This window comes from Salmo trutta, chromosome 18 (genome assembly GCF_901001165.1).
Source record: "Salmo trutta chromosome 18, fSalTru1.1, whole genome shotgun sequence".
Lineage (NCBI taxonomy): Eukaryota > Metazoa > Chordata > Actinopteri > Salmoniformes > Salmonidae > Salmo > Salmo trutta.
This window is the reverse complement of record NC_042974.1, coordinates 18,066,121-18,088,392: the sequence shown is the minus strand read 5'-3', so window position 1 is coordinate 18,088,392 and position 22,272 is coordinate 18,066,121. Positions and strand designations below refer to the sequence as shown.

The 22,272-nt window shown below is 40.9% G+C and overlaps 1 protein-coding gene and 1 long non-coding RNA gene across 3 annotated transcripts; both read left to right on the top strand.

Annotated features, from left to right (window-relative positions):
- The first annotated feature begins 1,730 nt into the window (after window positions 1-1,730).
- LOC115152921 (parvalbumin, thymic CPV3) lies at window positions 1,731-11,722 on the top strand. 2 transcript variants are annotated; one of them, XM_029697851.1, is made up of 5 exons: window positions 1,731-1,995; window positions 2,908-2,975; window positions 5,286-5,418; window positions 7,322-7,431; window positions 11,362-11,722. In XM_029697851.1, the coding sequence occupies exons 2-5, from the start codon at window positions 2,915-2,917 to the stop codon at window positions 11,385-11,387; spliced, it is 330 nt and encodes a 109-aa protein (XP_029553711.1). In that variant the 5' UTR covers window positions 1,731-1,995; window positions 2,908-2,914; the 3' UTR covers window positions 11,388-11,722. The 2 variants fall into 2 exon arrangements, with proteins under 2 accessions (XP_029553711.1, XP_029553712.1); XM_029697852.1 differs by lacking the exon at window positions 1,731-1,995 and adding an exon at window positions 2,446-2,495.
- A 1,569-nt stretch (window positions 11,723-13,291) lies between these two features.
- On the top strand, window positions 13,292-21,676 carry LOC115152920 (uncharacterized). Its single transcript, XR_003867603.1, has 4 exons — window positions 13,292-14,001; window positions 21,105-21,182; window positions 21,353-21,436; window positions 21,547-21,676. It is a non-coding gene; the product is annotated as an uncharacterized LOC115152920 (long non-coding RNA).
- Window positions 21,677-22,272: the final 596 nt, after the last annotated feature.

The window sequence follows — 22,272 nt, the reverse complement described above, 5'->3', positions numbered from 1 at the left end:
GACTGCCGACAGACAAACTATAGACAACACAACATCCACATAAGTAGGCCAAAATGGCTCCTAAATATTCAACCAATTGTTCACTGTTGTATATGCTTATTACATCAATAAGAGAAAAGGCGGTTTGCTTTTTTTATTTCCAACCTTCTAGTTTGATTGATTCGAGTTTGAGTCAGAAGTTGTTGAGGGCCCTGCACTGGCAGAGATAAACCACTAGGTGGTGTAAAAGTCAAACGATCTAATGCCAGAGGCACTGTCTGGCACTGAATCAAATTATGAAAATTTCACAAACATGTTTCTTCTTCTATGCATGCCTTTATATCAACTATCAAGATCTGTCAATCAAGAGATGAATGGTTGGTAAGGGGTTGGACTGGGTTTTGGGTTTTGGGTCGAGTATAATTGAGAAAAATAATTCCCTTGGTCCCTTCATCTTCCCTCCACCTTCATTTTGTCCTGACTAAATGAAGTCATGAAAGATGCTGCTGCTGTTCCGGATGTTTTGAAAACCTCCACTGATCGCTTACACATCCCTCACCACAGCCAAGAAGGTTGTTATAGTGACCAGGTGGAATCACAAGCACAGTGTGCTGGCTATCAGCCAACATGTAGGTTGAGTGAATTTATTCAGGAGGCAGAATACAGTGTGTGGGCTATTCACCTTTACAGTGGAACAGAACACTGTTTGGTACCCTGAGAGTATAAGAAAGCTGTGCAGAGCAAACATTTCATACAGGAGTTTTTATTCTAACAATTTCCTGCATGTTCATATAAACTAAAACAGACTTTTGAAAAAAAAAGTAAAATACCATGTACAGTAGACTTTATTCACTAAGTATTGAGATTAAGATGTTTGTGAGTTAATATGTTGGATTCAAGTGCAACCTTATACTGGTGGGGTGTGACATGGTTAAATTGCCATGCCATTTGCTGATGGATGGCCAGTGTAATATCTGTCTGACAGCCTACATTAGATTAGCATGAGAAGATATTAGATCATCTGTCCTCATCTGCCCCCACTTGGTTTTTGACAGAATAGTAGGGAATTAATATTTTAGGATTACAGGCAATCCTAATTTTAATCTGTTCATGGATCTGTCAGTAGATGTTTCTTTTGATTATTTGTTAATAATATTTCTCAATGTTCAATGTTATCATATAAATGAAAGTCCTACATCATTTAGCACTTTAATGACTACCACCATTTAAGACTATAGGGCAGGGGATGGCCAGGGGCAAGAACACAGGTATAAATCCTTTGCAGACTGCAAATTGACCGCAAGAATACCAAAAAGATATAGCATTTGACAAAAACAGAATCATTTCAAACCTTTATTACATTGGGATAAGATCCCATATGCCTCTATTTACGCGTGGGAATACTTGAGAACAGATTTCCTAAATTAAAATCACTTTCAGCTAATTATCTTGTGATTTTACAGTCTTTTAATGTCCAACAATGAAAATTATTATTTTTTAAAAAACAGAAAACTTGGGGGACCAAATAAAATAATTGGGGAAATGCCTATAGAGATCCTTGCTATAGGGAATATCAATACGTGGTGTGTGTGTGTGTGTGTGTGTGTGTGTGTGTGTGTGTGTGTGTGTGTGTGTGTGTGTGTGTGTGTGTGTGTGTGTGTGTGTGTGTGTGTGCACGCGAGTGTGATGGGGGAGAGAGAGAGAGAGAGAGAGAGAAAGAGAGATAGATGCGTAAATCACTTGCTGCTATAGTATAAGTGCGGTACAGTTGCCAGTGCCTATTTGCACGCATCAGCTAGTGAAGACGGATATAAATAGTAGGCTAACGGTTAATTAGTTAGGTAAGGAATTCGAGAGGGGGCTGGCTGTGAGAATTTGATACAAGGACAGGTAACTCAAACATTGCTGATTCTCGGTGTATCCAGTCCATATATAAGTCCTCATCGGCTGACATCAGTCACCACAAAGCCTTACATCCTCTGCTTTGGACACCGGCAAGGCGAGACAATCAAAGCGGTGAGCAGGATAAAACACTATTGGAGTTTTTGGTGTGACGTGTGCGTGCTGTAACTTTGCCGACCGAGATATGCTTAGGAAGCCTAGTGCGGCTCAGGTGATGCGGAGGAATTTTCAGGTTAATTTACCAGGCTGACCCTCTCTTAGGTAATTTTTCTCGGAATTTGTGTTTTTAACGGAATTTGGCTTAAAGATTTTCGCTAAATAGCCCAGACTATTCCTAATCCATTTGTCAGACGCCATTATGCATATGCATGCAGAAGTGTTGTTGCGTGTTCATCGATTGCCTTTTTGCCAGATAATTTCAAATCGCCTAAATCGGAGGAATCAGATCCAGCAGCCAGATTACGACAAAGCAGACAGAACAGGGACATAGACATAATTTCACTAAATTGACATCAGCAGATTAACAGAGCAAGGAGAGGAAACTAGCTGACAGATCGAACTAAAGCTGTACTTTTAGAAGTCATCACCTGGGAGGGAGAGAAAGGGACATATAGGTAGGTTTAAAGGGTTGTGTTGTTCAATTCATGGCAGTGTTGTTGGTTCTGGTTACTTAAGATTGATTAATTTGAGAAAGATTCTGAAGAAATTGATTTGTAACATTGCATAGTTGATGAGTTTTGTATCAATGCATTATTATTGGCTTAGCCTACTGTACACCCTTGTGCAATCCAGCTGCTTTTTTCCATTCATTAAGGAATATGAATGCAGTCAGAATTACTGACTCATATTCTCAAAATGAAGAGACTGGATTTGACCGTTTAAATAGCCCTTGTGTGTGTGTGTGTGTGTGTGTGTGTGTGTGTGTGTGTGTGTGTGTGTGTGTGTGTGTGTGTGTGTGTGTGTGTGTGTGTGTGTGTGTGTGTGTGTGTGTGTGTGAATAATTTTCGATGTTCCTCTGTCCTACAGGATTAATATGTCACTCACTTCTATCCTTTCCGCGGAGGATATTGAGAATGCCGTCAAGGAGTTCCAAGGTAGGTCTTACTTCAGGAGGCAGGACTACCTGAGAAAAGGGAGAGAGTATTGAGAAAGAGAGAGAGAGAGAGAATGAGAATGAGAGGAAAACAGAGAGTTATCATGTACTGTAGGAGTTATTGTAAGGTAAAGTGCTTCCTACTCAGTAGTAGGCTGACAGTAGTCCACAAACTATTGCAGTAGAATTTAGCATTCCGAGGATCGGTTTAGTCCACGTGCTGGGGTGAAGAGGACTGTACCAGTTTAGGAAGAGTGTCTGTGTGCCAGCCTATAAAGGGAGACATTTCCAGTCTGGACTGCAGGCACGCTACCTTCTAAGCTCCTCAGCGAGTCAATCTTGCCTGAACTCTAACCTGTGTGTATACAGTGAGGGAAAAAAGTATTTGATCCCCTGCTGATTTTGTACATTTGCCCACTGACAAAGAAATGATCAGTCTATAATTTTAATGGTAGGTTTATTTGAACAGTGAGAGACAGAATAACAAGAAAAAATCCAGAAAAACACATGTCAAAAATGTTATAAATTGATTTGCATTTTAATAAGGGAAATACGTATTTGACCCCTCTGCAAAACATGACTTAGTACTTGGTGGCAAAACCCTTGTTGGCAATCACAGAGGTCAGGCGTTTCTTGTAGTTGGCCACCAGGTTTGCACACATCTCAGGAGCGATTTTGTCCCACTCCTCTTTGCAGATCTTCTCCGAGTCATTAAGGTTTCGAGGCTGATGTTTGGCAACTCGAACCTTCAGCTCCCTCCACAGATTTTCTTTGGGATTAAGGTCTGGAGACTGGCTAGGCCACTCCAGGACCTTAATGTGCTTCTTCTTGAGCCACTCCTTTGTTGCCTTGGCCATGTGTTTTGGGTCATTGTCATGCTGGAATACCCATCCACGACCCATTTTCAATGCCCTGGCTGAGGGAAGGAGTTTCTCACCCAAGATTTGACAGTACATGGCCCCGTCCATCGTCCCTTTGATGCGGTAAAGTTGTCCTGTCCCCTTAGCAGAAAAACACCCCCAAAGCATAATGTTTCCACCTCCATGTTTGACGGTGGGGATGGTTTTCTTAGGGTCATAGGCAGCATTCCTTCTCCTCCAAACACGGCGAGTTGAGTTGATGCCAAAGAGCTCCATTTTGGTCTCATCTGACCACAACACTTTCACCCAGTTGTCCTCTGAATCATTTAGATGTTCATTGGCAAAATTCAGACGGGCATGTATATGTGCTTTCTTGAGCAGGGGGACCTTGCGGGCGCTGCAGGATTTCAGTCCTTCACGGCGTAGTGTGTTACCAATTGTTTTCTTGGTGACTATGGTCCCAGCTGCCTTGAGATCATTGACAAGATCCTCCCGTGTAGTTCTGGGCTGATTCCTCACCGTTCTCATGATCATTGCAACTCCACGAGGTGAGATCTTGCATGGAATCCCAGGCCGAGGGAGATTGACAGTTCTTTTGTGTTTCTTCCATTTGCGAATAATCGCACCAACTGTTGTCACCTTCTCACCAAGCTGCTTGGCGATGGTCTTGTAGCCCATTCCAGCCTTGTGTAGGTCTACAATCTTGTCCCTGACATCCTTGGAGAGCTCTTTGGTCTTGGCCATGGTGGAGATTTTGGAATCTGATTGATTGATTGCTTCTGTGGACAGGTGTATTTTTTTCAGGTAACAAGCTGCGGTTAGGAGCACTCCCTTTAAGAGTGTGCTCCTAATCTCAGCTCGTTACCTGTATTAAAGACACCTGGGAGCCAGAAATCTTTCTGATTGAGAGGGGGTCAAATACTTATTTCCCTCATTAAAATGCAAATCAATTTATAACATTTTTGACATGCGTTTTTCTGGATTTTTTTGTTGTTATTCTGTCTCTCACTGTTCAAATAGACCTACCATTAAAATTATAAACGGATCATTTCTTTGTCAGTGGGCAAACTTACAAAATCAGCAGGGGATCAAATACTTTTTCCCTCACTGTATGTGTGTGTGTGTGTGTGTGTGTGTGTGTGTGTGTGTGTGTGTGTGTGTGTGTGTGTGTGTGTGTGTGTGCACTCACATGCTGCGTGTCTACTGTCTGTGTGTGCATGCATTGGTGCATTTATGGGTGCATGGGTTCCAGCGGTGGCTGGTGGCACTTTAAAGGGAGAGGACGGGTCATAGTAATGGCTGGAATGGAATGAATGGAATGGTGTCAAACACATCAAACACCTGGTTTCCATGTGTTTGATACCATTCCATTTACTCCATTCCAGTTCATTATTATGAGCCGTCCTCCCCTCACCAGCCTCCTCTGACGTGTTCTCTCTTACTCCATTCAGCCCCAGACTCCTTCAGCTTCAAGAAGTTTTTCCAGCTGTGTGGCCTGACCTCCAAGTCTCCCAAAGAAGTCAAAGATGTCTTCCAGATCCTTGACGACGACAACAGTGGCTACATCGAGGAGTCAGAGCTCAAGTATGACATTTGGAGTAATCCTTTAGAAGGAGAGACACTTGTGACCAGTTTCCTGTGTAATGATAATATAGGAGTGCAAATTACATAGTCGTTTTACTGACACCTTTATTTAATTACATGGTAATTTTACTGACACCTTTATTTAATTACATGGTCATTTTACTGACACCTTTATTTAATTACATGGTCATTTTACTGATACCTTTATTTAATTACATGGTCATTTTACTGACACCTTTATTTAATTACATGGTCATTTTACTGACACCTTTATTTAATTACATGGTCATTTTACTGATACCTTTATTTAATTACATGGTCATTTTACTGACACCTTTATTTAATTACATGGTCATTTTACTGACACCTTTATTCAAAGTGACTTATCGTTAATACATTCAGTTGGCTGTATGTCGCACTGGTGGGATTCAAAACTACAACTGTGCCAATTAGCAGATGCTTTTATCCATAACAACTCACAGTACAGTGAATACATACCATACATTTTTACTAAGCGTATGTGATTCCTGCGGGAATTGAACCCATGACATTGGCATTTTGCCAGCAGCAGACTCTTATAAGCTGAGCCACACAGGACCACCAACTGTGCCAGCGGCAACCTGCTGAGCCATCAGAACCACAGAGAGGATTTCTAAATATATGCTGAGTGACAGGAGACTTAATATTATTTAATACAATGACCTATTTTTTTGTTCCAAGTGCCACGAATGCCAATGAGATCAAATTGTCCAATCCAACTGCCCTGTCATTTTAATGAAGGGCTACCATTATTCCTTTTTCTTAATAAAATCCATGGGTAAAAAAAAGGATAATTGTTATATTTGCATTATATAATGTGCTGTCTACATTAAATACATTTGCCAGCCAGCAGAATTTAGGACACCAACTGTATGACCCAAGTACAGTTGAGTTTATGGACAGATGCAGTATAGCAGAGATTTTACTCAATTGACTGTCCCTCATCTTCTATGACAATGCATATAAAAAAACACTTGTTAGGAAGCTGGCGAGAGACCAGGCTGAACATTGTTACAAAGCTGGAGAGAGACCAGGCTGAACATTGTTACAAAGCTGGAGAGAGACCAGGCTGAACATTGTTACAAAGCTGGAGAGAGACCAGGCTGAACATTGTTACAAAGCTGGCGAGAGACCAAGCTGAACATTGTTACAAAGCTGGAGAGAGACCAGGCTGAACATTGTTACAAAGCTGGCAAGAGACCAGGCTGAACATTGTTACAAAGCTGGCGAGAGACCAAGCTGAACATTGTTACAAAGCTGGAGAGAGAGCAGGCTGAACATTTTTACAAAGCTGGAGAGAGACCAGGCTGAACATTTTTACAAAGCTGGCAAGAGACCAGGCTGAACATTGTTACAAAGCTGGAGAGAGACCAGGCTGAACATTTTTACAAAGCTGGCAAGAGACCAGGCTGAACATTTTTACAAAGCTGGCAAGACACCAGGCTGAACATTGTTACAAAGCTGGAGAGAGACCAGGCTGAACATTTTTACAAAGCTGGAGAGAGACCAGGTTGAACATTGTTACAAAGCTGGAGAGAGACCAGGCTGAACATTGTTACAAAGCTGGAGAGAGACCAGGCTGAACATTGTGCCAGAGAGTTTATCATTTGATGTTTCAGCTATATAACCTAGCTTTATTACTTTCAATCCTTGTTTAAGTTGAGCCAAATAACCTTTATGCCAGAAGGGCTGTCCTGGAAAACAAGTTGTGTGTGTGCGCACGTGACAGATGCATGGTACTGTATGTGTAAGGCTCACAAAATTATTGTATATGTGTTTGTATTCTGATTGTGTGTGTGTGTGTGTGTGTGTGTGTGTGTGTGTGTGTGTGTGTGTGTGTGTGTGTGTGTGTGTACTCCCCTAGGTTCTTCCTGCAACGGTTTGTTCCCGGGGCGCGGACACTGACAGACGCTGAATGCAAAGGCTTCCTGTCTGCAGCCGATGATGACAACGACGGCAAGATCGGAGTAGAAGGTGAGTCGCTCTCTGTAATCACCTGCAGGCTGGGGCATTATCATGAGCCAGTTTGTAAGGCTGTTAGCATTTCCTTGAATCAAATAGTTTACATTTCTTTCCTAGTATTCTGCCATCCTGTTCCAGAATGGCAGAATACTATTGAATCTAAGCCAAGCATGCCGATGGTCAGGTCTCTCTTCATATTTATGGCATTGTATGGCCATGTGTATTTTGTAGTATGAGATTAACGTTATGCTCTTTAGAGTTGTAATCTGTCAACACAGATGTATGGCTTTGAAGGGCCAGCCCAGGATAGAAGGGAATAGGTAGAGTGTAGGTTTTACATACAGCAGATGTTTCAGGTCATTAGGAAGGCTTTGGGACAGCACTGGTAGAGTATAGAGTAGCGTGTGTACAAGGTTTTGAGGGTGACAAGAACAGATTGGAGAGTTCAATCAGATGCTCTTAATGGCAATCCCTGTTGGTCTTCTTGCCAAGCAGAGATCCATAAGTCACAGCTTCCAGCAGACCTTGGTTTGAAATAGTATTCGAAACCTTTCATATACTTTTAGCGTTTGATTGAGCCTACCTGGAGTGCCAGATGGGTGACGTTTGCACTTTTGGGTCTATTCCATTGATTCCAATAAAGCTGACAATTCAGACAACCCTAAACATTATTCTCTGGTTACAAACCAACGATTTGGTTCAGGGTAATTTTGGTCAATTTTTTTATTGATGGAATAATAAACCAGAAGGTTTTGTAAGTGTTTGGGTGTTTGTATTACCTAGGGTTTGTTGTTATGCTTTATCCAACATCTTTTGGACATGGGGGCAAATTGATTTTGTGAAAGATACTAATGAACAGTGGCTTGCGAAAGTATTCACCACCTTGGCATTTTTCCTATTTTGTTGCCTTACAACCTGGAATTAAAATGGATTTTTCAGGGTTTGTATCATTTGATTTACACAACATGCCTACCACTTTGAAGATGCAAAATATATTTTTTTGTGAAACAAACAAGAAATAAGACAAAAAACTTGAGGGTGCATTACTACTCACCCCCCCCCCCCCCCCCCCAAAAAAAAAGTTAATACTTTGTAGAGCCACCTTTTGCAGCAATTACAGCTGCAAGTCTCTTGGGGAATGTCTCTATAAGCTTGGCACATCTAGCCACTGGGATTTTTGCCCATTCTTCAAGGCAAAACTGCTCCAGCTCCTTCAAGTTGGATGGGTTCCGCTGGTGTACAGCAATCTTTAAGTCATAGCACAGATTGTCAATTGGATTGAGGTCTGGGCTTTGACTAGGCCATTCCAAGACATTTAAATATTTCCCCTTAAACCACTCGAGTGTTGCTTCAGCAGTATGCTTAGGGTCATTGTCCTGCTGGAAGGTGAACCTCCATCCCAGTCTCAAATCTCTGGAAGACTGAAACAGGTTTCCCTCAAGAATTTCCCAGTATTTAGTGCCATCCATCATTCCTTCAATTCTGACCAGTTTCTCATTCCCGGTCTGTGAGTTTTGGTGGGCGGCCCTCTTTTGGCATGTTTGTTGTGGTGTTCTTTCATTTTTTTAATAATGGATTTAATGGTGCTCCGTGGGATGTTCAAAGTTTCTGATATTTTTTTATAACCCAACCCTGATCTGTACTTTTCCACAACTTGTCCCTGACCTGTTTGGAGAGCTCCTTGGTCTTCATGTGCCGCTTACTTGGTGGTGCCCCTTGCTTAGTGATGTTGCAGACTCTGAGACCTTTCAGAACAGGTGTATATATACTGAGATCATGTGACAGATCATGTGACACTTAGATTGCACACAGGTGGACTTTATTTAACTAATTATGTGACTTCTGAAGGTAATTGGCTGCACCAGATCTTATTTAGGGGCTTCATAGCAAAGAGTGTGAATACATACGCACGCCCCACATTTCCAGGTTTTTTATTTTTTTATTTTTTGAAACAACTTATTTCACTTCACCAATTTGGACTATTTTGTGTATGTTCATTACATGAACTCCAAATAAAAATCAATTTAAATTACATGTTGTAATGCAACAAAATAAGAAAAACGCCAAGAGGGTGAATCATTTTGCAAGGCACTGTATGTGTATGGTGGTATGCATAATAAAAGTAAGGCATGTGAAACAGTGCATTCGAAACTATTCAGACACTATTCAGACTTTTTCCACATTTTTTTACGTTACAGCCTTATTCTAAAAAGGATACAAATATTTTTTCCCCTTATCAATCTACACACAATACCCTATAATGACAAAGCGAAAACAGGTTTTAAGAAATTTTTGCAAAACAAGAAATACTTTATTTACATAAGTATTCCGACAACATTGGGAGACTTCTGGGAAAGATTGTAAAACAGACCAAGCAGACCAGGCCGGGATTTGGGGTTGGAGAAGTCAATAAGAAAGTTTCCATTAACCAAAATCATTGCGACATGTGTAATGGAAACGTCAGATATAGGAGACATTTTCTAAAGACGGTCAACATTTTTATCTGTTGGACAGGAGTGGATTTTTATTTTAACTGTCTTTATTGCGACAAATTATGACGGAAATGGTGTTATTAGAATAAATGATGATTGCCGAATACTTTTGAAGGTACGCGGGGCACGGAATGTAACTATGAAGCTCCAATTCACACTCATTGGTGTAAAGTACTTAAGTAAAAATACTTAAAAGTACTTCTTAAGTATTTTTGGGGGTATCTATACTTTACTATACATTTTTTTGACAACTTTTACTTTTACTTCACTACATTCCTAAAGAAAATTATGTAGTACAAAAGTACTCATTACATTTTTAATGCTTAGCAGGACAGGAAAATGTTCCAATTCACGCACTTATCAGGAGAACACGTGGTCATCTGTAGTGCAGTCTGCTTTGCTTAATATAAGGAATTTGAAACGATTTATAATTTTACTTTTACTTGTGATACTTAAGTATATTTTATAAATTGCATTTACTTTTGATACTGAAGTATATTTAGAACCAAATACTTTTAGACTTTTACTCAAGTAGCATTTTACTGGGTGACTTTAACTTTTACTTGAGTAACTTTTTATTACGGTATCTATACTTTTTCTCAAGTATCACAATTAGGTACTTTTTCCACCACTGGAAACACTTCAACCACTACATTTTTATTCAAAACAATATTTGTTTTAAGTGTGACGTCATTACGTCCAGCTGTTTTTTATTGACACAAGATAATTAAATGGAAACGCACTTTAGCAGGCAATTGTCATTTCTATTTTCTATACTTCCTAAATGTTGACAAAAAAAATCCACGGCCCTACATTTTTTTAAGGTATATGTGACCAAAGGTTGCATATCTGTATTCCCGGTCATGTGAAATCTATAGATTAGTGACTAATTAATATATTTCAATTAACTGATGTCCTTATATGAACTGTAACTCAGTAAACTCTTTTAAATTGTTGCGTGATGTGTTTAGATTTTTGCTCAGTGTAGTTGAATATGTTATTACTCCAACCTTGTGAAAGTGACAAACTGACATGTTATCATTTTCATCGAATACAACTTTATATCGAAGGAGTGCCATTGATTTGAAGGCCTGCACATGTGCATTTTGGCATGAGACGACAGTTAGACCCAATGACATGTTTCTGCACATGAGTTTAGCTAGCCAACGTCGCCATGACATCGCCTAAAAGTCTGATTGGGGATTTCTATTGGAGAAGCAGTTTCTGCCTATCTTCATACTTTACTGTCTTTGATAACAAAGTTCATGTCCGTTCTAGTATTCCAATTCCTAATTGTATGGGCTGTCTATTGAAGTGATTACATAAATAACCAATGTTTGTGGAGTACTGCTCTGATCTAATCTCAGAATGCTTTTGTTCTTATCCAGAATTAGAACTAATCTCAGAATGTTTTTCGCATTCTAATTCTATGGTTTCTCTCCCGCCACAGAATTCCTGATCATGGTCCAGTCCTGAGAGATCCATGGGCGCAGAGAGAGCAGCAGGTGTTCGTTCTCCTCTCCTTCCTCCAGCTTCCAGCCTCCAGCTTCCAGCCTCCAGTGTTCTTCCTCAAGCCTACAGCAGCCTCCATTCCTGGAAATATGATTTTCTCTGTCCTGCTTGAATTGTACCCTTCAAGTTTAGTTTTTTTCAGAGCCCCTCTCTATTCAATTACATTTTGAATCCATGAGACCATTTTTGTTTGCCTTTTGATTAAGTTCTAGAAGGTTGTATAGCTGTGTCGCCCCATGTTTCCTTCCAATGCACACCACATTGTCTATCAAAGAAATTAATAAACACATTGTAACTTATTGTGGCGAATTGCATTGCTTTTTTTCTTTCAAACACAACTCCTGAACATTTACATCTATTAAATGACTGTATCGTAACCACATAACAGATGCCATGTAAGGAAGTGTTGTATGATACAATGAACTGAATGTACACTTATCCCTCGAGAGAGTGAATTATCCTGTCCTGTAATGGATTGACTTTGCTTTTGGGCTAATCCACACTGGAAATCAATTTAATGCACTATTACTTTATGTTACGTAGTGTTGCCTAAAATGTAAAGAGCTGCTATGTTAGTTGTAACATTGTGTAACACCGTTCTGTCCATCCAAATCACAATATGAATACACTATAGCTTGTATGACACAGTGGTCTGTCTTAGTTGTCTAAAGCTCACAGGTCATTACAGTGGTTAGCATCATTGCTAGCCCGGCATCAACCCACATATACATTGACCTACTGCACATGAAACAGAAAACAAGATACCATTGAGGTGCCTATTCAGACAACTGTTGAAGGAGTAAGGGAAATCCTTGCCCGCTGTTTCTGACAATCAAGTGTAAAGGGAGCTGTTTTGTTATATTTTCCTCAGTGCTTAAGTAGCTAGTAAAAGTGAGCTATGACCTTAACTGACACCAGTCTCTCTCTCAGGCTATATCGGGTAACACTTGTGTCCGCTACACCGCATTAAGTGTGTGTGTGTGTGTGTTTACATGAATATAAGAGGGCACAATAACCAACCACCATAGGAAATTCTGTCAAAATATATAGAATATTTGTTTTTTCTGTCATGGGGTCATAAAAGGTTAATGATCAACACTGAGCATAAGATTATTCCATTCAATTTACAAGATTTGTTTTGATATATTTGTTTTAATATTTGATAATTAGGTAATGAATAATATATGAATACTTTACTGAAAATAACATTGTTTATTCTTCAGAACAATGGGAAACCATATTTTGTGGTTGATAGAAATGTCAATAATTCCAAAAATGGATGTTGCTCATTGTTTATCCAGGAATAGGCCTGGAATACGAGTGTTAAAGATTTAAAGCAAATGGAGGTGACACAGGGTGCAGGTTAAGGCCTCTCAATGTCTCATTGGAAAGACTACCTCTTAGGTTTCTGTTGAATGAATTCAACTTAAAGTGATGAGACAGAAAAATTGCCAGTTCCATAGAATTAGGAATTACAATACTAGAATGTCCATGAACCGGGTCTAAGGGTCAGCCATTTTTGTCAGGGAGTTGGTCAACCATGGTTTGCCAGCACTGTGATAAGATATTGTGTCAAATAATGAATTACAAAAATGTACCTACACTCTGTTTGTTAGCTAGCCAGACAGTTTTAAAGGAACGATTCCATAGATTTTTCAAGTTAACTACCAATATGCCAACATCCCATTCAAACAATGCAGTCAATCCAAAGCCATACTGTACACTGGCCTAATCAGTTGATGATAGGACTTAGACAAGTTTTTAAAGTACTGATATTGTTTAATACAATAGCACTCACAGCTTTCAAAGAAAACAAAACATTTAGACATTTATGGTCTGTTTACATATAGTTTTGAGGCAATATATACAGAAAAATTGTTAACCCATATAAACTGTATTTATAATTATATGACAATATTTTAGGTTGACAATAATTTGATGACAATTTCTGATATCACATGCCTTACTTTTATTCTCCTGCATAAGTAAAATCAGGATTATGCATCTATTGCCATTCATTTCAATTAGACTGGTTCGGATTTCCCCCTGACCAATATGGCTGCCATTTTCATACCATTCAGGAACTTTGAGAATTAATGACATAGTCCCCACTTGTAATTTAATAGGATCTCTATGGCCAGTTCGCATATTACATTTTAATGATAATCTATCCAAACTGTAGTATCAACATCATACAATAATGAATGATATGATTGAATTTGACAGTTGTCAATTGCCTGTCACTTGTTTAATTGTTCCATCAACCATTTTTAATAAACAAAGACCAATCCATGATCATTAAGACCAATTAATGTTCTTAATGTTCTCCTTCAACATTGTATTAGTATATAGGCCTGATTTATGCACAGTCTGGAAAGGCAAGGGCATCACAGGAACTTTTGTTGTGGAACCATCATTTTAGTACAATAAATCCCACCGAGCAGTTTCTACTGTAACACAGGTGATTACGTCAAAATCAGGATGTTTATGCGGATTTTCTTATTGATCGCGGCTTTTCTACTTTATCTCTTACTAATGTTCACAACAAACGAGATGATCTGCATGTGTTGAGTAAAAGGTAAGTCGCTTCGTTGTGTTAAATTGTCAAAATCATCTGTGAATCGGAAATAGTTTCCCCAGATCGCTGGGAAAACAACTCCAGTGTAGCGGATTGTTGACGCTGCTGCAGTGCAACCAGCATACAAATTGACCACCTAACTGCTTTCTATATTTAACAATTTAGCTTTTTAAATGTATAAACTTAGCTAGTTCGATTGCTTTGTATCACGTGTCTTGTCAGATGTTAAAATATTCCCCGTTGTTGTGCCCACCTGGCTAGGCCGATGTGGACTCCCTAGCCCTTGATTAAGACTCTGTTCCATTACACAAAAGTGTTATTGAATGAAGGCTTCGTCTGTACAGGGTGTTTTGTTAAGAACACCGACGCTCAATCTGAACATTAACACATAAGCATAAGCATTTTAGGGACATATCGACATTTACTGAGGGGGAGGGGCAGTGGTGTAAAGTACTTAAGTAGAAATACTTAAATATTACTGAAGTAGTTTTTTGGGGTATCTGTACTTTAATCAATCAAATGTATTTATAAAGCCCTTTTTACATCAGCTGATGTCATAAAGTGCTATACAGAAACCCAGCCTAAAACCCCAAACAGCAAGCAATGCAGATGTAGAAGCACGGTGGCTAGGAAAAACTCCCTAGAAAGGCAGGAACCTAGGAAGAAACCAGGCTCTGAGGTGTGGCCAGTCCTCTTCTGGCTCTGCCGGGTTGAGGTTATAACAGTACATGGCCAAGATGTTCAAACGTTCATAGATGACCAGCAGGGTCAAATTATAATCACAGTGGTTGTAGAGGATGCAACAGGTCAGCACCTCATGAGTAAATGTCAGTTGGCTTTTCATAGCCGAGCATTCAGAGTTAGAGACAGCAGGTGCAGTAGAGCGAGAGAGAGTCAAAAACAGCAAGTCTGGGACAAGGTAGCACTTCCAGTGAACAGGTTAGGGTTCCATAGCTACAGGCAGAACAGTTGAAACTGGAGCAGCAGCACGACCAGGTGGACTGGGGACAGCAAGGAGTCATCAGGCCAGGTAGTCCTAAGGCATGTTCCCAGGGATCAGGTCCTCTGGGAAGGAGAGAGAGAATTAGAGGGAGCATACCAGGACACCGGATAAGACAGGAGAAATACTCCAGATATAACAGACTGACCCTAGCCCCCCCCAACACAAACTATTGCATCATAAATACTGGAGGCTGAGATAGGAGGGGTCGGGAGACACTGTGGCCCCGTCAGATGATACCCCTGGACAGGGCCAAACAGGCAGGATATAACCCCACCCACTTTGCCAAAGCACAGCCCCCACACCACTAGAGGGATATCTTCAAACACCAACTTACTACCCTGAGACAAGGCAGAGTATAGCCCACAAAGACCTCCCCCACGGCACAAACCCGAGGGGGGCGCCAAACCCGGACAGGAAGATCATGTCAGTGACTCAATCCACTCAAGTAACGCACCCTTCCTAGGGACAGGGTACTATTTATAGTTTTGACAACTTTTACTCCGTACATTCCTGAAGAAAATGATGTACTTGTTTTACTCCATACATTTTCCCTGACACCCAAAAGTACTCGTTACATTTTGAATGCTTAGCAGGACAGGAAAATCGTCCAATTCACACACTTATCAAGAGAACATCCCTGGTCATCCCTACTGCATCTGATCTGGCGAACTCACTAAACATGAATGCATAATTTGAAAATTATGTCTGAGTTTTGTAGAGTGCCCCTGGCAAAAATAACTTTCACATGACCCTCCCATTGTACTGTAAAATAAATTGAACACCCTCCCCCCTCATAGAATTAACTCAATAATATTTACAACCACAAAGAACAATAACTATAGTGACCCTGTGTTCATAAACATTGATGTCGACTTTGCCACTTCAACATGCTTTTGTGGCACAGCCGATGCCACGGAGGGCTAGAAGGTTGAGGGTTCCCGGAGTTAGCTCGTCAGTGCTGCTCGATGTTTGTTTCATTACGCTACGATCAGAGTCGGCTGCAGACAATGATCAGCTTGGGGGAAATCTGATTTTCAACATTTTGATGCCATATTTATAATTATATGAAATATATGCAACAAATTTTCCACCAACAGGATTCTGTGCCAATGCACCACACAACCAATAAACAAAGCATACCGACTTCGGGCACTTCAATATCATGGTTTTCAACACCACAATAAATAGACTATGTCAATCTTGACAAACAGAAAATACATCCCTCCTTACTTTGTATTGAAAGCTTGGCAATCTCTGTACGCCATTAAACTTTTTGGTGTTTTGTAACCGATCTCTTTCCATTCATCATTTGGCCGCTGCACAGTTTGGAATGATTGATTTTATTTGTCAGTTAAAAAAAAACACAAGTATACACAAAAATAAGTGATCTGGGATTGCACAATAAAGTCAGACTCATTTCCATTGTGGTCCCTATTTTTTTTCACATAAATACATATACATAGATAAAGACACATTGCGGAGATAAAGACGGGAAAATGCTCAACCTCCAGATCAGAATGAGGGGGGAGTTTAAGTACAATTCTTACAAGCTTGTTTGGCTGGTAGCTTATACTTTAGATGTTTGGGGCTGAGGCATAATCTAAGTGACACCTATAGCTAGGTTTCCATCCAGTTTGCGTCAAATTTTCATGTGAATATTCTAAAATATTCGTAAAAACAATATGCCATTTCAGAGTTTAATTTAGGAAAATTTGGTACCAGACAACATAACAGGGAACATAATCATTTACCGGACATTTGAGAAATGTTATGGACATCCATATGCATTCACATCCAACCTGTCGCAGCCAGCGCCATCAATTTACGTGTCCTTAAAAACATTAAAAACAGCCTATAACAAATTTCAAAAACACAATCTCTTGTGTTTCGATGTGTAGCATATGCAAAACTTTATAGCCTGTTTTAGGCTACTATGTGGCTCACTTGGTAGAGCATGGTGCTTGCAACGCCAGGGTTGTGGAACCAGTATGAAAATGTATGCACTCACTAATTTAAGTCGCTCTACATAAGAGCATCTGCTAAATTACACAAATGTAAATACTATCCTAAAACAATAATTGTCCAAATGTATCAGGGCATTGCATACAAAGGCCTATAGGCTTAGGTGTCCACTGTATAATATTCATATATTAATAAAGGTATGTATATTGAAAGCACAGAATTGTCTAGAACGTCATTGTATGCTGTAGCGTTAAGATTTCCCTTCACTGAAACTAAGGGGCCTAGCCCCAGACCATTATTGCTCCTCCACCAAACTTTACAGTTGGAATTATGCATTGGGGCAGGTAGCGTTCTCCTGCCATCCGCCAAACCCAGTTTCGTCCGTTGGACTGCCAGATGGTGAAGTGTGATTCATCACTCCAGAGAACGCGTTTCCACTGCTCCAGAGTCCAATGGCGGCGAACTTTACACCACTCCAGCCGACGCTTGGCATTGCACATGGTGATCTTAGGCTTTCATGAAGAAGTTTTTGTGCTGACGTTGCTTCCAGAGGCAGTTTGGAACTCGGTAGTGAGTGTTACAACTGAGGACAGACGATTTTTACGTGCTAGGCGCTTCAGCACTCGGCGGTCCTGCTTTGTGAGCTTGTGTGGTCTACCACTTTGCGGCTGAGCAGTTGTTGCTCCTATATGTTTCCAATTCACAATAACAGCACATACAGTTGACCGGGGCAGCTCTAGCAGAGCAGAAATTTGACGAAATGACTTGTTGGAAAGGTGGCATCCTATGACGGAGCCATGTTCAAAGTCACTGAGCTCTTCAGTAAGGCCATTCTACTGCCAATGTTTGTCTATGAAGATTGCATGGCCGTGTGCTTGATTTCAGCCACACCTGTCAGCAACGGGTGTGGCTGAAATAGACAAATCCACTACTTTTAAGGGGTGTCCACATACTTTTGTATATGTAGCCTATATAAAAGGAATAGAAGCTTAGGCCTAACCCCAGAGATATTGTCAAACAAAGCCGGTGGCATGCTACAACACCGACATGCATTTCTTTATGTAAGAATGCTACTGTGTCTGCTATACAGATATAGATGTACAGAAGGAGGGTAATTTGTAAAATCTCTATCCGAATATTTTGTATAAAGATAAGCATTATATTGTTAGATTATAGGAGTAACTGGTAGGCCTGAAACAGTCTTGCTCACCTCAAGTTCAACTGTCGGATTCAGTTGGAGTGCCACACTGCCTTCATATCATAGGTCTGCAGTAGCTAAAGCTTAATAATAGCCACACCATATCAAACCTCTACAACTTAATTAGGGTAATATCAAAAGTAAGTCCAGCCATTGTTTATAGGGAAATTACGAGCAGAAGAGCAAATGTAAATCAGGGGGAAAATGCACTACCTTCCCATTTTATTTATTTATTTTACCTTTATTTAACTAGGCAAGTCAGTTAAGAACAAATTCTTATTTTCAATGACGGCCTAGTGGGTTAACTGCCTTGTTCAGGGGCAGAACGACAGATTTTTACCTTGTCAACTCGGGGATTCGATCTTGCTACCTTTCGGTTACTAGTCCAACGCTCTAACCACTAGGCTACCCTGCCGCCCCCCCCCAAAATACAAAGTTTTACAACCGTCCCCTATTTTGAACCACCCCTCCCCCAGTACATTTAGATCTGTCCCTTATATTTCTTATCAGCTAGAAATAATATTATTAATAATAATACCAAGATTAAATTGATACACACCTTGATAAAGTTGGAGTTACTTTTCTAACACGGCCATATCTCCACGTAACAGCGCTTGTTTCTGAAAGACCGACTGAAGGCAAGAGGCGAACACCTGTGTTAATTAGCTATCTAGCACGCTCCGACCACCTGTGTTAATTAGCTATCTAGCACGCTCCGACCACCTGTGTTAATTAGCTATCTAGCACGCTCCGACCACCTGTGTTAATTAGCTATCTAGCACGCTCCGACCACCTGTGTTAATTAGCTATCTAGCACGCTCCGAACACCTGTGTTAATTACCTATCTAGCACGCTCCGAACACCTGTGTTAATTAGCTATCTAGCACGCTCCGACCACCTGTGTTAATTAGCTATCTAGCACGCTCCGACCACCTGTGTTAATTAGCTATCTAGCACGCTCCGAACACCTGTGTTAATTACCTATCTAGCACGCTCCGAACACCTGTGTTAATTAGCTATCTAGCACGCTCCGAACACCTGTGTTAATTAGCTATCTAGCACGCTCCGAACACCTGTGTTAATTACCTATCTAGCACGCTCCGAACACCTGTGTTAATTAGCTATCTAGCACGCTCCGAACACCTGTGTTAATTAGCTATCTAGCACGCTCCGAACACCTGTGTTAATTAGCTATCTAGCACGCTCCGACCACCTGTGTTAATTAGCTATCTAGCACGCTCCGACCACCTGTGTTAATTAGCTATCTAGCACGCTCCGACCACCTGTGTTAATTAGCTATCTAGCACGCTCCGACCACCTGTGTTAATTAGCTATCTAGCACGCTCCGACCACCTGTGTTAATTAGCTATCTAGCACGCTCCGAACACCTGTGTTAATTACCTATCTAGCACGCTCCGAACACCTGTGTTAATTAGCTATCTAGCACGCTCCGACCACCTGTGTTAATTAGCTATCTAGCACGCTCCGAACACCTGTGTTAATTACCTATCTAGCACGCTCCGAACACCTGTGTTAATTAGCTATCTAGCACGCTCCGAACACCTGTGTTAATTACCTATCTAGCACGCTCCGAACACCTGTGTTAATTAGCTATCTAGCACGCTCCGAACACCTGTGTTAATTAGCTATCTAGCACGCTCCGAACACCTGTGTTAATTACCTATCTAGCACGCTCCGAACACCTGTGTTAATTACCCATCTAGCACGCTCCGAACACCTGTGTTAATTAGCTATCTAGCACGCTCCGAACACCTGTGTTAATTAGCTATCTAGCACGCTCCGAACACCTGTGTTAATTAGCTATCTAGCACGCTCCGAACACCTGTGTTAATTAGCTATCTAGCACGCTCCGAACACCTGTGTTAATTACCTATCTAGCACGCTCCGACCACCTGTGTTAATTAGCTATCTAGCACGCTCCGAACACCTGTGTTAATTAGCTATCTAGCACGCTCCGAACACCTGTGTTAATTAGCTATCTAGCACGCTCCGAACACCTGTGTTAATTAGCTATCTAGCACGCTCCGAACACCTGTGTTAATTACCTATCTAGCACGCTCCGAACACCTGTGTTAATTAGCTATCTAGCACGCTCCGAACACCTGTGTTAATTAGCTATCTAGCACGCTCCGAACACCTGTGTTAATTAGCTATCTAGCACGCTCCGACCACCTGTGTGTAAACTTAACTTGACATTTATAAACATTAAAATGCAACGTCTGGATTGTAGTTCACATGAGCCAGTCGTGGGCGACGCTAATGGCTGAGAACTGTAGGGAGAAGGCAGAATGTCGCCTAGAGGTTGAGAGCTAGGGACTCCCTAAAAACATGGCACCTAAATACAAGTTACTTTTTGTAGCAGTTTAGGAGAGCATTTTCGCTAACCCTAGCCAGAATTGTTTCCGACCCTACGCTTGCGTTGTCTGCCGATTTGCCCCATTATCCCAACTGTTACACCGAGAAGATTGAACTGCTGAAAAACTAAGTCGTTACATTTTCTGTTATGATCTCAACCACACAGCCAGAAGAGGACTGGCCACCCCTCAGAGCCACTTGACTTGAGATTTCTGTAACCCATTGCAAGGTGTGCAGATTGGAAAATGCATAGCTATCTTTCAGCCCTGGGTCAAGAGATTGAGATCGAGTTTTTGATGCAATTTACTGTCTAAAGTAAACTGACCAAATTAACTGACACACTCACTGATTCTCTCAATCTGAAATGATGTGTAGAGTTTAAAGCTGATATTATTTTTGTCTGCAGCCACAAGGCTCAATTCACTCTGGAACAGAGGAAGTTAAGACACAAACCAAACAAATGCTGATGATCAGGTAAAACCAGGGTCTCATTGTGATAACAAGTGATACATCTTTCAGTCTGTTCAGTCACAGACTGTTGATCAGCATCTTCCTCTGTTGCAGTCCAAGAATGACTTTGAGAATGCAAGAGAAACGGTACACTTCATCTATAATCCTTCATTTCGGCCCCAGGAGGAAGAGGTGAGCTCCACTTGGTGGTTTTGATCTCCTGTGTGTGTTTCACATGTTCTCACTATGAACTTCAACCAAAGTTAGCTGCTATAAATGATACAATGTGAATATCTGCCAACTGTGTTGTCCCCATTTAAATACTGTGCCTCATGGAAACTGTCTCCTTGTATGCGTTATAGGAGGAGAAGATTTTATTCTACCATCCCAGTGAGGTCGAGAAGAATGAGAAGATCCGTAATGTTGGCCATTGTACAGTTTACCAGGTACACAAGAACTACAAGCAAATCAATCATCTGGAAATACAACATCTCACATCTATGTTAGTTGTGTGTATTGTCTTCCTGTCCTGACCACCATCATTGCTCTATTCCAGAACCTTCTGTCAAACAAAACCTGCTTAATCCCTCCACACACAGAAGAGCAGGCAGTTCTTCTTTGAAGTGGAGGACAGTTTCTGGATCATCATGGTAAGCTGGTGTTCCAGCTCCTTTACACATATTATAAAGTGAGTGTAGAAAACATTAAGAACGCTTTCCTAATATTGAATTGTTTTGCTAGGAGCAGGGCACTGCTATTTCAGTGCCGGATTCTTTATTATCTTTGTAAATATAACATATATTTGACACACATTGACTCATACTTTGTAAGTCCTACCTCTTATGCTGCGTTTAGACAAGGGACGTAAAACCGTCATACCAAATCAACATACGGTAGAAAACAACGTTACGGCAAAAGTCGAAATATTTTAACTCTGGTGGCGATTCCCGTCTACCGTGGCGACTGACGGCATTCACCGCCAGGCTCAACGGCATTTACTGTTGTGCTGAAATTGAAAACGATGACATCCGCTTTGCCGTCTACCTCATACCATCTAAACGCAGCCTACGCTGCCCTGTTTTACTGTGAAAACATTAGCATCCGGTGTTGTAAGCTACAATGCGTAAATACTATTTACTTTGCTAACAGTCTGATGGTGGTGTCCAGGCCAGGCTGCCTGCCTGCTTGACAGACAGGATGCTACGCGTGCTTCTAGCCGTCACCAGAAGGGTTGATCTTGTATTGAGTTTCCAGTGACTAAATGCAGGATCAGATGACAGTC

What these genes read in the sequence shown, in the direction of transcription:
- LOC115152921 (XM_029697851.1), top strand. Translation starts at nt 2,915, where the DNA reads ATGTCACTCACTTCTATCCTTTCCGCGGAGGATATTGAGAATGCCGTC. An exon ending in TGCCGTCAAGGAGTTCCAAG is followed by an intron (nt 2,976 to 5,285) that starts GTAGGTCTTACT and finishes TACTCCATTCAG; the next exon opens with CCCCAGACTCCTTCAGCTTC. An exon ending in ATCGAGGAGTCAGAGCTCAA is followed by an intron (nt 5,419 to 7,321) that starts GTATGACATTTG and finishes GTACTCCCCTAG; the next exon opens with GTTCTTCCTGCAACGGTTTG.